This window comes from Aquarana catesbeiana, linkage group LG07, assembly GCF_042186555.1.
Source record: "Aquarana catesbeiana isolate 2022-GZ linkage group LG07, ASM4218655v1, whole genome shotgun sequence".
Taxonomy (NCBI): domain Eukaryota; kingdom Metazoa; phylum Chordata; class Amphibia; order Anura; family Ranidae; genus Aquarana; species Aquarana catesbeiana.
The window spans coordinates 28,454,252-28,470,614 of NC_133330.1; the positions used below are offsets into that span (position 1 = coordinate 28,454,252).

At 41.6% G+C, this 16,363-nt stretch overlaps 1 protein-coding gene across 3 annotated transcripts in view; it reads left to right on the forward strand.

Moving 5' to 3' along the window:
- The window catches only part of LOC141102822 (solute carrier family 26 member 6-like), a 92,068-nt gene that overhangs the window by 38,911 nt on the left and 36,794 nt on the right, over positions 1–16,363 (forward strand). For all 3 annotated transcript variants that reach the window (XM_073591846.1, XM_073591847.1, XM_073591848.1), the window contains 7 exons: positions 176–342; positions 3,360–3,524; positions 7,530–7,682; positions 10,684–10,766; positions 13,682–13,829; positions 13,905–14,018; positions 15,812–15,889. In XM_073591846.1, coding sequence (XP_073447947.1) covers positions 176–342; positions 3,360–3,524; positions 7,530–7,682; positions 10,684–10,766; positions 13,682–13,829; positions 13,905–14,018; positions 15,812–15,889 — 908 coding nt within the window. The remainder of the gene's footprint in view (positions 1–175; positions 343–3,359; positions 3,525–7,529; positions 7,683–10,683; positions 10,767–13,681; positions 13,830–13,904; positions 14,019–15,811; positions 15,890–16,363) is intronic.

Consider the following 16,363-nt stretch of genomic DNA (forward strand, 5'->3'; position numbering starts at 1 on the left):
TGTGTGAACCGGCACTTAAGGAAAATGTGTGTGCAATAAAGATATCACTTTTTAAAAAAAAATTTCTTACAAGAAAGGGGAAACGTAGAACACTGGTTAGAATTGTTTTTACATCCTGGAACTGTAGATGTTTTGTCAACATTTTTGCCCTTTTTTAAAATTCTCTCCCCTGCAGGGACCTTTGCTGTCATCTCAGTGATGGTCGGAAGTGTGACAGAGTCCCTGGCACCATCTGACAATTTTTTTCTTCCGGGCAATGACTCGATTGTGGATGAGGAAGCCAGGGATGCTGCCAGGGTTCAGGTGGCATCAGCCTTAACATTGTTGGTTGGAATATTTCAGGTAAGGATTGCACACTGGTTATGTATACTGTATGTGCAAATATACCTGTGTGTGTGTGTGTGTGTGTATATATGTGTATGTGTGTGTGTGTGTGTGTGTATATATATATATATATATATATATATATATATATATATATATATATATATATATATATATATATATATATATATATATATATATATATATATATATATATATATGTGTCACTCTCCTAAATTTAGTTCTGCTCCTCTGTAATCTGTGGAGCAAGGGTTGATTGATAAGGCCTGCTCAGTGTCTCACAGGCTGCTACTCTGATTACTTCCCCCTGTATTTTAGAGGATTCTAGAATTATAGTGGGAGGAAGAACATCAGCCTGGATATTTATAGAACTCCAGCCAATCCCTGGGGCAGTGTGCCCAGAAGGTGGTGGAAAGGAAGGGCCCATAAATAGTATGAGGCCTGAGGCAGGACATGCAAAGTTCCTGCTGGAGGAGACCCCTGTGCACCATAGGGCAGGATTTCTGAAGGTGCCATCTAGAAGGCATCAAGGTCCCAGATGAGGCTTTGGCTGGAGGGGCTATTTGCAAAAGGTTAGTCCTGGAGTTCATTTGGGTCTGGAGAGGCTCACTGGAGAGTCCCAGGAGGAAGCTCGGTCCAGCTGTCCTATGGTGGTGTGAGTTTGTGTCTCCCTCACTGGAGAACGCTCGATGGATATCGGAAGGAGACAACTGATGATCCTTTGACTGCGTAAGATACACTGATACAGGAAGTTAGTGGCTTTGTGCAGTTTTTCTTTTGGTCAATTGGGAAAAGCCCTAGTCTCCTGCCAGCGGTAGAGATTCTGAGGGACATTTTTGCGCAGCTTAGCAAGCCAGGGAAGCGTCCTCAAAGTGTTCAGTTCTTTAGTTTGGGGTATCGCATGCTCCCTCACCACATCCATGTTCAACTTTCCAATGAAACCCGAATAAAAGATTTGAGTCAGTGGAAGAGTGAAGAAAATGCCTTGTGCCTGGCTGTGTGTGCCCTAATGGGGGGAATAAGGCTAAGTTCACCAGCGGCTCTCTAGGGGATGATATATATAGCTGCAGCTGCAGGAACAGGACAACTGGTTGCAATTGAGGGAAAGATGAATGCGGCCAAGTACAGGCATATCCTGGACGAAAACCTTCTCCAGAGTGCTTAGGACCTCAGACTGGGCCGAAGGTTTACCTTCCAACAAGACAATGACCCTAAGCACACAGCTAAAATAAGGAAGGAGTGGCTTTACAACAACTCCGTGACTGTTCTTGAATGGCCCAGCCAGAGCCCTGACTTAAACCCAATTGAGCATCTCTGGAGAGACCTAAAAATGGCCGTCCACCAACGTTTACCATCCAACCTGACAGAACTGGAGAGGATCTGCAAGGAGGAATCGCAGAGGATCCCCAAATCCAGGTGTGAAAAACTTGTTGCATCTTTCCCAAAAAGACTCATGGCTGTATTAGATCAAAAGGGTGCTTCTACTAAATACTGAGCAAAGGGTCTGAATACTTAGGACCATGTGATATTTCAGTTTTTCTTTTTTAATAAATCTGCAAAAATGTCAACAATTCTATGTTTTTCTGTCAATATGGGGTGCTGTGTGTACATTAATGAGGAAAAAAATGAACTTAAATGATTTTAGCAAATGGCTGCAATATAACAAAGAGTGAAAAATTTAAGGGGGTCTGAATACTTTCCGTCCCCACTGTGTGTGTTTATGTATATATATATGTGTATATATATATATATATATATATATATATATATATATATATATATATATATATATATATATATATATATATATATATATATATATATATATATATATATACACACCGTATTTATCGGCGTATAAAACGCACTTTTTTTCCCCTTAAAATCAGGGGAAAATCGTGGGTGCGTGTTATACGCCGATCCCTGCTATTTTGTGATCTATCGGAGCGATCGCCGCTGACATTCACATAGCGTGTATTTTTAAATATGGCGCCGCGGAGTTCGGAGGGACTCGGCGGCGCTCGTTCAGCTGATTCCCGCCCAGTCCCGCCATTGGACCTCTGTTATGTCCATCATAGGGACTGGGCGTGACTGTGAACGGCGCAGAGAAGAGCCGAGAACCCTCGGCTATGTGTATCTCGGCTCCGCCCAGTCACTGTGTTCTCGGCGGCGCTCGTTCAGCTGAACGAGCGCCGCCGAGTCCCTCCGAACTCTGCGGCGCCATATTTAAAAATACACACTAAACTTGTGTATGTCGGTGGCACTGGGGACAAGGCTGCACTGACCACTGGGGACAAGGCTGCACTGACAATTCTGCACTGGGGCAAAGCTGCACTGGACACTGGGGCAAGGCTGCACTGACAAGGTTGCACTGGGGCAAAGCTGCACTGACAAGGCTGCACTGGACACTGGGGCAAGGCTGCACTGACAAGGTTGCAGATGGACACGATAACGCTGCATTGATGGGCATTTAGATGTACGTTTTTTTTCCTTAAACTTCCCTCCTAAAACTTTTTTCCTTAAAATTCCCTCCTAAACTTGGGGTGCGTGTTATACGCCGACGCGTTTTATACGCCGATAAATGCGGTATATATACCGCATTTATCGGCGTATAAAACGCGCCGGCGTATAACACGCACCCCAAGTTTAGGAGGGAATTTTAAGGGAAAAAAACGTACATCTAAATGCCCATCAATGCAGCGTTATCGTGTCCATCTGCAACCTTGTCAGTGCAGCCTTGCCCCAGTGTATATATATATATATATATATATATATATATATATATATATATATATATATATATATATATATATATATATATATATATATATATATATATATATATATATATATATATTTATTAGTGTATGTATTTTTTTTTGTAACTAGAATTTGATGTGATTCATGGCCACATACAATAGTGTGTGTGTGTGTGTGTGTGTTTCTATTTGCTCACAGATGTTGGAACATTCAGAGATTTTTATTTTTTTTTACCTCCCGGTCTCTGTTGGCAGATCTTGTTGGGTTTGATGCAGTTCGGCTTTGTGGTGACGTACCTTTCGGAGCCTCTGATTCGTGGTTACACCAGCGCAGCGGCTGTTCACGTGGTTGTGTCTCAGGTGAAGAGCATTCTGGGAGTAAAAATCAGCCAAGGGAGCCGCCCGCTGTCTCTCATCTATGTAAGACCCTCTGGTGGTATGATGCTCCCATATAACATGTGTAGTATATGTCCTGCACTATGTGTAGCTCATGTGCTTCAATGGTTAATGAATTAACAAGTTCTATACTAAAAGTAACCCTAACTAAAAAAAACAAATGGAGGCTGCCATAGCTGACCTATTCTTCTGAAAATGCTATCTGCCTGGATGTCATGCTGAACCTCTTGCTTCAATACAATGAGTTTCTAATGCAGATCAGGACTTTTGTCTAACTTCTGTCAGCTTTTTTTTTTTTTTTTTTTTTTTTTTATAGCAGAACTAAAGGAAACACTTTTTTTTTTTGTTTTGCATAGAGTAAGGCCCCTTTCACACTAGCGGACTGATTGGGGTGCGCCTGTCAGTTTTTCAGGTTGACCCAATTGGACGCTCCTGTAGACATGTGCGGTTCGTTTGTTTCTGAGTCAAAATATGAACAATTTTTTTTTGTTATTCAGGGATTCGGAAGTATCCGAATTTCTGAATTACAATTGTTAAAAATTTAAACAAATCTGAAATAACAAAACTAAAATTTTGGACAAAATTTGCATAGTTTTCAAAGTTGAATTTGAATAGTTTTCGAAATTGAATTTGGATAGTTTTCGAATCTAATTTGAATTTCAGAAGAGAATAAAATGGCATATGAAAATCAAGGAATAGAATAGAGTAAAACAGAACAGAATACAAAATAAAAGAATGGGGAAAAAATAGAATAAAAATGGATAGAATAAAAAGTAAAGGAATAGAATAGAAAATAATAGAGTAAAACAGAACAAAAATAGAATAGAAAATAAATGAACAGAATTAAATAGAATAGAAAATAAAGGAATAGAATATAACTATCTTCTGAAATTTGAATTTTAAATAGAATAAATTTTAATTCAAATAGAGAAAAAAAGAATAGAAAAAAATAGAACAGAACCTTCTTTGGAAATTTTGAATAGAATACATTCAAATTCGAATAGAATAGAAAATAAAAGAATAGAATAGAAAAAAAAATAGAATAGAATATAACTATCTTCCAGAATTCCAATTTCAAATAGAATAAATTTGAATTTGAATAGAATAGAAAAGAGTAGACAAGCATAGAATTGAAAATGAGAGGATAGAAAATAATAAAATACAAAAAACAATATTGTAAGACTAAAATTGAAACAATATAACGTTCCGAAATTCGCATTTCAAATAGAATAAATTTGATCTAGAATGGATTTCAAATTCGAATTTTCCGAATTCGGCCGAATTGAGCTTGAAAATACTAAACAAATTAAAAAAAAAATTAAACGTAATTTAACTAAACGAATTCAGAAAACGAATGAAATGAATTAAACGAATTTACGTAAATAACGAAGCAAAACTAAATTAATTTTTTCGTCCTGTACATGTCTGCCCTCCAGTCTTCGCTTAGAGCAGCAGGAGTCAACGGGCATGTGTCTGCTGACACCTGCCGACATCTGATCTAATCCTCTAAAAGCAGACGGATGGGGATCTGTTCCCCATTCGTCTGGTGGACCGGATGGCAGTCAGGCGTAAACGGACTCTGGCGGCCCCATAGAGAAAAGCGGGCTGCGCCCTTGTCAGCTCTGCATAAGCGGAGTGGATACGGAACAGCCATCCGCCTGCTCAGCGGTGATCAGCGGACAGAATCCCCACTGAGCAGGCGGACTCTAACGGAGCCTGCCCCGTGTGTAAGGGGCCCTAAAGTTCATTCAAATGTTTGACTCGGGGGTGGCAAAACCAGGCAGTTGAGTTGCTGATTTACAGCTGCCCACCTGAACACATGCAACTGCTCAGAACTGTAGACATGTTGTACTTTATGGGCATGGAAAAAATGAAACCAGATGTGGAAATCGGTGGGCATTACCGCAACACGCCCCACGCAAGTCCTGCAATGTCACATATGTGAGAGAGGATTATAACCCCCATCAGTTTTTTTTTTTGCCATCTGTGTAGCATTGGTGAGATTTTCCTTCATTTCCTGTCCATAGCCAAAAGGGGAAGTGAGAGGAAATCCCTCCAAAGTGAGGGATTTCCCAGTTGTCACCAGAACTAGTGTCCCCATTGGAAGATTCACCCTCTATTCCTGTTATGGTGACAACCCAATATTTGTTTTTTGCTCACTTTCAGTGATAATGGTAAACAGGATAAATAGAGATATATATACAAACAGTGCAGCGCTGGAAGACTACCACAACAGTAGACAAATAAAGTTTGTAATCACAAAAACATTAGTGCTATTAACCGTGCTCATAAATATTCCACTAATTATCAAATAGGGATCAGTGGGTATTAAATGCAAATTCCAATGTCATAAGGACGTGCTTAATTATAATATAGTGTCCATGAAAAACATATGTGATTATTCCGCTGGGTAAATCCGTGACATCCACCATTGACAGAAACCGTCACCACATAGAAAGATGGAGGCTTACCAGACAGCCCTTGTAAGACAGCATATGATATCCTCCCCTTATGGCTGTTGTCCTCCCTGTAGATGGTTCCTGTTTGTGAGCGCTGTGTTGGTGGTTTCCAAATCGAGCCTCAGCAAAGCGAGGAGGGGAGAGGGGGAATCCCCTCTCAGCGATGGTTAAAATCCAAAAAAGAAGGGGAAGAAGAAACTCCAATAGTGTAAAAAGTTTAACTTCTTTTTATTAGTTAAATCGCCAACAAGCATCCATATGTAAAAGTTCCTTGCAAGGAGTTTAAAAACAGCTCCAATGAATCAGAAAGTCCGCGCATGCGCAGTCCGTGCGTGCGTGTCTACCCTACGGCCGTTCCGTCAGAAATGACATCATCAGGTCCCTGATGATGTCATTTCTGACGGAACGGCCGTAGGGTAGACACGCACGCACGGACTGCGCATGCGCGGACTTTCTGATTCATTAGAGCTGTTTTTAAACTCCTTGCAAGGAACTTTTACATATGGATGCTTGTTGGCGATTTAACTAATAAAAAGAAGTTAAACTTTTTACACTATTGGAGTTTCTTCTTCCCCTTCTTTTTTGGATTTTAACCATCGCTGAGAGGGGATTCCCCCTCTCCCCTCCTCGCTTTGCTGAGGCTCGATTTGGAAACCACCAACACAGCGCTCACAAACAGGAACCATCTACAGGGAGGACAACAGCCATAAGGGGAGGATATCATATGCTGTCTTACAAGGGCTGTCTGGTAAGCCTCCATCTTTCTCTGTGGTGACGGTTTCTGTCAATGGTGGATGTCACGGATTTACCCAGCGGAATAATCACATATGTTTTTCATGGACACTATATTATAATTAAGCACGTCCTTATGACATTGGAATTTGCATTTAATACCCACTGATCCCTATTTGATAATTAGTGGAATATTTATGAGCACGGTTAATAGCACTAATGTTTTTGTGATTACAAACTTTATTTGTCTACTGTTGTGGTAGTCTTCCAGCGCTGCACTGTTTGTATATATATTTTGTTTTGTGCCCCCTATCAGGGTTATAGTGTTTAGCTGCAGGATATTCAATTTAATTTAAAATTTAATCTTCATTCACAGTTTTTGGTCACATTTTTTTGGCACACCTAGCGCAGATTTTTTCTTTTTTAGATAAACCTCTTTTTTTTAAGGATAAATAGAGAGGCTGAATCTCCCTGTTGGGGGCACAGACAGCAATATAAGCTCGACAGGGGTTCTAATCCATCTCTACTCCATCCAAAACAGAAAACCAAGTTTTGCCTTTAGGTATACTTTAAACCAGTGAAATATTTTACTTTATTTGGCTGATGTGGGTCATTGGACTCCTATGCCTTATTGTGTAACGGCCAAGTATGGGGTTATTTAGCAAGGTGCAAAGTACTGTACTCAGAGAAGACAATCGGAAGATATCATATGCCAGTGGCTTTGGTGAAGTCAATTCTGATTGGCTGCTATTAGTTATGGTACATTGTGTTTTTAGCTTTTTGCTCCTTGCACTGCTTAATGAGAATTTCCATTGGTGGGTTTTGTCTTCCACTCCAGACCATTGTGAATATCTGCAGCCAGCTGCCCAAGACAAATATCGCCTCTCTCCTCATCGGTCTCATCGCTATCGCTGTCCTGTTCGCAGTGAAGTTCCTGAACGAGAAATATATTTCAAAGATTCGATTTCCTATACCAATCGAGTTGATCACGGTGAGGCTTCCAGCAGAGAATTTTCATTCCAAACATGCATGGTTTTACAATACACAGCGCAGCAGTATGAATCCTAAACCTGGATGCTTTTAAAGTGAAACTCCACTGCAAACTCTCTTTTCTGGAAATGACCTTGAGGCGGAACTCCAGCCAAAAATAACAAGAAAAATGAATAGCCCAGTAAAAGATAAAATAGCAAAAGCAGCTTTTGCTTCAATATTTAGCTTCAGCCCAGAGATTCCCTTGCAGTATTTTTTTCTTTCACCACTAGATGTCTTCAGTCTGATAGCCAGCATCCTTCAACTTACTTCCTCTGACCCTCCCCCGCGGGAGACGGACAGGAAGGCGCGGCGATCCTAAGACTCCCGGCCAATCGGGTCTCGGGACCGGGCTCGGGTTGCAGTGCTCTGCGCCCCGAGCCCACTTTTTTTTTTTTTTTTTGCCAATTGGCGCCTCAGACTCTAATCATGTGCTTAAAAAAAAAAAAAAAAAAACCCATTGAAATCCATACATCCGGCGCCTTGCATGGATTAGGTGGCAGCACCCCTGTGCCCTGTATGGACCGGCCACCACTGCTTCCTATCAGCGTGCTTCTTGCCAGTGCTTGAACTAATTGGATTCATGTGCTGCTACTTCCTCTCACTCCTCAGCCCTGCTGCATAGGAACTTGTCAGAAACCATGAAATCAGGCCTGAGACAGAAGTCCAGTTAAATCACAGTAAAAAGAACAAACGTAGTCAAAAGATAGCCAAAGTTCATTAACCGGAACAGATAGTCAGCCAAGCCAGAAGTCAGGGATCAATGTAGTGGAACAGCAAGCAGGATCTGGAGCCAGAAGAGATGTCGGTAAAGCAAGTCTTGACCAGGATCACAGGAGAATGTTTCTGTGATGTTGACCAAGGCGAAAGCAGAGCTCCTCTGGACTGGACGGCTTAAGTAGGCAGGACTGACGAGCAGCATATCATCAACAGCTGAGTAACTGTAACAGTGTAAACGTAGTCAAAACATAGCCAGAGTTCAGGAACCGGAATGGATAGTCAGATAAGCCAAAACGTCAGGGAGCCAGAAGGGATGTCAGCCAAGCAAGTCTTTAACAGGAACACAGGAGAGCGTCTCTAGAGATGTGACCAAGGCGAAGGCAGAGATCATCTGGACTGGACGGCTTAAGTAGGCAGGACTGACGAGCAAGATATCATTAACAGGTGAATAACTGTGGAGAGAGATAGGAGCTGGCAATTAGCCAACAGCTGAGGGACCAGCTCAGAGAAGGAAGGGCTGAGCCCAGCCCTGACAGAACTGTAAAAGGCTGATACACTGCTTGTCTTTGAAGCTGATGTTTAGGGATGGACTATTTTACATACTTATATTGATCCAGCTTGGACCAATGTAAGTATGTATGTAACATACTCATACCTCCTAACTTTTTGAGATGGGAGCGAGGGACATCTACAAGCAAAAGTATGTAGGCATAGGACACACACTCCTGCCACGCCCTCTTAAAGGAGAATTGTACAAAAAAGTATTAAACCCACGGGTGCTTTTCTACCACTACTATCCCTATATATAGGCTGTTGAAATTTACAAATGGAGAAATTTATAAATTTGATGAAGGGTTTAGCACTGGGAAACCCTTTTTGAAAGATAAATAGTGAATTTTATATACAACTATATAGATCAGACCAAAATGAGGGACAGAGGGACTTTGTTCCAAATCAGGGACAGTCCCTCAAAATCAGGGACAGTTGAAAGCTATGGCTGACGTGATCCTGAAGCTGTCCTGCCTGGTCTGGAGAAAGCTGTAGGACAGTGGTCATCAACCCTGTCCACAGGGCCCACTAACAGGCCAGGTTTGCAAGATAACTGAAATACATCACAGGTGATATCATTTGCTGCTCAGTGATTGCAGTATTCTAGTCTGCATCTCCCCAAGGTAATACATAAATCCTGGCCTGTTAGGGGGCCCTGAGGACAGGGTTGATGACCACTGCTGTAGGAGACCCCCTGCTTGAGAGAGCCAGGAAGAAGGCTGGTCTCTCAGAAGGGCATGGTGACTCGGAGGACACACTTAAGGTTCTGACACTTTGAAGCTGGACATCCAGAGATTCTGTAAGTGTTCTACTACAGTACTGTATCTGGGACCTCTAACCCTCACCTCCTTAACCGTTCTGTGATAAAAAGACAAAAGTGACTGGCACCCAATACCCTTTCTTGGTCCCCTCATTTTAGCCATGGACTCGGCCCTGGGGTGAAGCCCTCCCCTGGCCTCTAGAGGTGCTATCCTGCCTTTGGGGTGTCAGAAGGGTGCTACACATTTTACACAATCTGATACTGGAAGACCATGTTTGAGGTCAGGCAGTTAGATTTCAGGTGATCTTGAAACCCGATTCTCAAGTTGGAGAGTCAAAATAATGCAGCAAATTAGAATTTGGATGAAAGGTTTAGCACAGGGAAACACTTTTTGAAAGATCAGTAGTGCATTTTTATATACGACTGTATAGATCAGACCAAAATGAGAGACAGATTAGGAGGACACAGGGACTTTGTTTCAAATCAGGGACAGTCAGCAGCTATGCATACCTGTGGGATCCCTGTGGATCCTGGAAATTGCTCTAGTAGGCACCACTACTACAGTGACCACAGCTACCTTCCAGTTGCCCTGCCGGTTAGTGAACAAGGGAGGTCGCTCAGTTGTCACGGGCTCCATTCAGAGAACACTTTTTATCTTCTCAATGGATGTAAAACGTTCTGTGATTGGACGAGGTGGAGATTGTGACATCACCACCTTGTCACTACTCCTCTAAAAAATGTATTTTGTTTTTGGGCCTCAATTAATATATTGCACATCTTGGATTATAAGTGTATTCACCTACAATGCAAAAGTCAGACGGCATCCAGTTAAAGTACGTCTCTGACTTTTGTGCTTCAGGTGTACCCAAATCATTGTATAAAGCAATGTTGTGTAGCAGCTGCACCTAAAACCCCCTGTCTTCTCTGTGTTTAGCTAATTGTGGCCACTGGGATAGCGTACGGGGCCGATCTGAACAAAGCGTATGGTGTGGACATTGTTGGAGACATCCCAGCTGGGTAAGCTCTGAATAATGTATGAGACTAATTAGCTGCAGCAAGCAAATGTGTGTAATTAGACTTAAATTGGGAAAGTCTCTTATGTGTAAATTAGCTGAGCCAGGAAATCCTCAAACGGTTGTCTGTGCCGGGTTTGCTTTAATATTTTGGAGGTCGTGGTGACCATGATGTCCTGTACCTGCTCTACACGTCTGATGGCTACAACATGCTGGAGAGAACTTGTGGACTCTCAATTAGTCCTAATTAACTAACGTGTGACTAAGGACATGCCAGAACCCTTCCACAAAGGATCGTTGTCCTTTTTTTGGTTGCACTGGACTGTTATTTGGTTCCAACAAGTTAAGCAATAGAATACTGCTCCAGGTCAGCCGTCCAGAGGTAGGCTCAGTTCGCTCTACTGTAGCTATGTAGAATCAAGTGGCTCGGACAACTGCACTCTCAGGAAACCTCATCTTTTATTGAAAAGCATATAACAGCAACTTGTGACAGTTACAGACATTGTGGGGAATAAAGAGGTTGACGCGTTTCGTGCTCTTGCGAAATGCGTCGACCTCTCGAGCCCTCACGGTTTCTGTGACAAGTTGCTTATATATGCTTTTCAATACAGATGAGGTTGCTTGGAGTGCAGTTGTCTGAACCACTTGATTCTATATGTTGTGTGGTTGGTCTGACATGGCTAAGTTGGGTTCCTTAACATGGACCTGGTGTTGGATATCTGTTAAGTGCCAAGTAATGGGTATTTGTGATGCTCCCAGGTATTTTTACCTCTCAACGAGATCCCAGTACTCCCTCTTGCAATGCCTTCATCTACTTTCTGTCCATAAGGAGGCACCATCTTTGTTGAAGCATCATCCAAGTGTAACCATCTACTTCCTGGACTGAGATGCCAGCTCAAAGATGTCACAATTATGCATTTCTTGGCTGTTTTCACAAATGTCTGACACAGATAAGCCCCTGCTGCAGCCTCTCACCTTGCAACTTGCTCTAAATTTTAAATTTTTGCAATCTGGTCATGGGGCAGGAGACCAAGGAAATGCTTCATCCTACCTGCAGTGGACTGATGAGATAGCTTAGCTTAGACAAAGTAACTAGACTGGAGCTCAAGGCTGGCTGCTTTATAATACAAATTAGAGCTGTACTTCACATTGATACTGTTGCTGTATATGTGGATATGTTAGGAATTTGTTAATTCAGACTTGTAAAGTTACTGAGAGGTCCACATTAATGTTCTCTTAATTCAGTGATGTATATCTCTATCCATCTGCTCCATGATGCAGCTCTCTGTGAGCTGGGGTACACCTGGGGATCTCCTGGAGGAGTCAAAGAATGTATAGAGAAAAAGAGAACTACAGAAATTTTGTAAGATCGGAAAAGTTTTACTTTGAACAATATGTGGTCACAACGAGAAGCCAACACGCTTTGGGGGCTCAACTTTCTGTTCATCAAGGCCAAGAAACAAGATAACCTAGAGGATAAAATAGAAATCTATTAAGAAAGGTTGTGGAAAATAGCACTTCCATGCACTTTTGGTTAGTGGAAAGAATGAGTGGTGTTCATGCTAGAACTTTATGGGTACCATCAGGCAGATCAGTCCATCAATGTTCACAGCCAAAGGAACTCCTAGCAACCTTTGGAGAAGCCCTGGTTGAGGAAGACTGGTTTATAGCATGTGATGGTAAATGTGATAACCAAAGTATACATAATATAGAGCAGTTTGCGTAAAATAAATATGTTAACACAGCATAATGTTAGTATTATCTTAACAAAGAGTGATAGGGTAAAGATGATGAAAATATTATTATATATAAAATGATTATAAATAAAATGTAAAAAAATATTTGTTTTCCAAAGTTATCGTGTTTATTAGCTGTGACGGAACCGTCCAGCACCCGGCTTGGGTGCTTCCGTCAGTATACAGCCTCCTCCAGTCTGGACCCAGGAACCAGGTATTATAGCTGAATATTGCACCCAGGATACTAGACGACACTAGCTTAGGTGAAAACTGGAACTGACTTTATTGTAAATTCACACAATATATAGCACACAAGGTCAGGTAGGGCCTAATCACATTACCCTGACAATACAAACTGTAAACAAGAATATAATTAACATAGCTAAGGAACAGTCAACATAAGCATAATGCTAATCCACATCTAGCAACTAATAGAGATCTAATTAACATGAACTGATTAACAACTAGCCACTTAAACTTAGTAAAGTGGACACAATATTAATCACATCTCCAAGAGATGAGCAGACAGACAGAAACAATAGGTAACTCAACAATAAATGGGAATTCACACCTAGGCAATTCTTTGATTAATCAGTGATCCCAGATTGTCCAGCACCCCAGCACCAGTCTACAACAGTCTATGAGACAAAACCTATACAATGTTCCAGCAGTCTGACAAAGTGGATTTAATTTATTTTCATAGATTTCTTGAGAGCTATTGTTGATAAATATTTCTGTCTCATGTGAAGGAGCGTCTCCAACCCCATCTGCAGGAGGGCCGCCATATTTTCGCTGACCATTAATCTGTACAGGATTAATATTACACCTCCCAACCACTCCAGAAGGGAAGCGTTATTGTTCTTATTCAGAGAATGAATCCAAGCTTTGGTCTCAGCGTTCCTCACATTGTTGTCCATCATTAGAGAATGATCTGCTCCATGGGCCATAATCAGTGGGTAGGAGGATTGCCCCTAGTCCTCTCCAAAAGCCTCTGTTCCAGTTGGGTTTGTCACATTAGCCTTGATGGAGGAGTGTTGAACTCCCAAAATGTGTTGGTTTCTGTTTATGATCACTTGTTGCAAAGTAAAGATTTGCTGGACATTTTCTATGGCGCTCTCGTTCTTGCTACATTCCATGTAAACTAGATAATGAATCTGATACTTCTCCTCCTTTTTTGCTGCAGGCTGAAGGCTCCATTCGTGCCAGACGTTTCCCTCTTTGCCAGTGTGGTCGGCAATGCCTTTGCCATAGCGGTGGTGGTCTACGCCTTTACCATCTCTCTAGTGAAGATGTTTGCAGGGAAACACGGTTACAACATAGACAGTAATCAGGTAAAATCTCCTATAGTACTTGTATGCTATTGGGATAAATGACAGAGCACTAGAAGTTTTCTTGTTCTCTTGTAGGAATTCATCGCTCTTGGCCTCAGTAACTCTGTGGGAAGTTTCTTCCAGTGTTTCACGATTGGGACGGCCATGTCGAGGAGTCTGGTACAGGAGAGCACAGGAGGGAACAGCCAGGTACAGCCATCACTGTCTTACTGAGATAAGAGCCTCATCTACTAAACTTAGGCATGCATTGACCTACCCTGTGCCAGGACCAGGTTCTTTTAGCACCCAAGGCAAAAAAGGCCAGAGTGCCCCCTGCAATGAGCTATGAACTACTTCAACAACATAAGTTGCAGGTCCTACCTATTTTTCACCCCCTCCTGCTGAAGCGCCCAAGGCAGCTGCATCCTTCTACCAACCCTTCAATGCTGCCCTGGACTTACCATCCTCTCAGGGGATCATTTTGCTGGTTGTAGCCTGTGATGGCAGTCCTATTACTTGTCACTATCATACTTTTAGGTCTGCATCCAACCCCTCTTTCCTAATCGACAGCCCAATTTTAGAGCAGTAGTCCAGTGCATTATGGGAACTTTTGTTTTCCCTGATTAAAATATATCTTAGCCCCAGAACAAAAATGTAGTATACTGCTACTTGCCAGTCCTTATATGTGGTGGCTGCATTTATTCTTTCTTCAGGCTTTATTTTGCCCCCATTTATTGTTCTGTATCTATGAAGGTGCAGCAATGTTACCCTAGCACAGGAAGTGTTTTAGGACTACAGAACACATCCCCACATTTCCTCTGCAGTCTGACATACGGAAAGGTGTTCTGTAGTCCACACACTAGGGACAATTTACCTGATAAAAGTGAAGCAGCGACGGTGTGCACATGGATTTATAAGCCCACAAGATTTCTGGCAGGATCAATAGATATTTTTTGCACTTATCAAACAGATATATCAAAATTCTTTCAATATTCTATGTCAAAAAATTTATTTTGAAGTATAACATACATGCACATGTTTAACATCGGGACAACAGAAGAGGTGCCTTGAGAAAAAAAAAAACAGGAGTTTTAAACTACTCTTTCAATATATTTCACAGGTCGAATAGGTGGAAGATATAAGAGTAGGAGGAGTGAAAACATAGGAACATAAATGTTTTGTATGGAGAACACATACCCAGCTTCCCTTTAGACATGCATGTTCCTCTTTACTGGCCACTGGGTGTTGCAGACATTAGCTGTGCAATCTGTTCCAGAAGCAGGTCTGAGTGTAATTAACTGATCAGCAGATTGCATAGCTAAAATCTGCACCACCCAGTGGTCAGCATGCAGATTTAAAGGGGTGTCGGGGATGTGTTCTTTCATATAACATCTAGACTCGGAGAGTCACTTGCTGACACTAATCTCTGTCTCAATTTGGAACAGTAAGCTGTGGAGGTACATGGACTACATCACATGACTGCATGATAAGAGGCAAAAAAAGGTATATGAGCTTAGTGAAACTTTTTTTTAAGGAAAGTTATTGTCAGCGTCTTATTTAAAGCTGAATTCCATGATTGGCATTTTTTACATAGACCACCCTGTACCTTTGAAAGTGTATATGCCACACCCGTAGGACCCCTGTGGAAGCTGAAAATCACTGTAATAGGCATTGCTAATACAATGATCAGAAACAGTGTCCAGGTCCTGTGCCGAGCAGCTGGTGCCCTGTGGCTTAGTGAACACAGGAGTTTGTGCGATCGACATGGACGCCATTCAGGGAACACTTTTCTTAATGACTGCAAAGCCTTCTCTGTGTAAACAAGGAGAAGGGTCACTCATAACCACAGTAAGTGAACTGATGTGATCAAACAATTGGTGATCTGAAGAATTCATTCATGCACAGTTGGATCATTTCATATCGGGCTGGGTGCTGGTTCAAGCAAATTGATCCACTTACCCCTTTTTTGTTCTTGTTCCTGAAACTTGTCTGTATTTCTTCAGGTCGCGGGAGTCGTGTCATGTTTGGTTATCCTCATCATCATTCTGAAGGCCGGTGAGCTGTTTAAGACTTTGCCAAAAGTGAGTTCATTTACAGCATGGTGAGTTTATCGGAAATTTTGCCTTTTGTCTTCTATAAGCGAGAAAAAACCTAGTGCTCAAGGCACGGTATACCCCTTGTGGACTTTTATTAGACAGACCAGGTAAATAAGTAAAAATAGTAAATTTAATTACATATAAATATCAATAAGAAAATTGAACAATATTATGACATCACATAAAATCAAGATACATAATACCAAAATTAACGCAATGTATGTTGAACAAACTGCCCATGAGGAACAGATGGGTTAGCAGTGTGGCATACTGGCGTGGAGACACCTTACATGTTTCGGACAAAAATAGTCCTATAGAGGATTTGTGTCATATGGGTAACGGAAGTTCCGTAATGTAGATCAGCCTTTCTCAACCTTTTCAACACAGAGGAACCCTTGAAATAGTTGAGAGGAATGGTCTTTGGGAAGAATAACCTCCTTACAGATAAATAAAAAGATC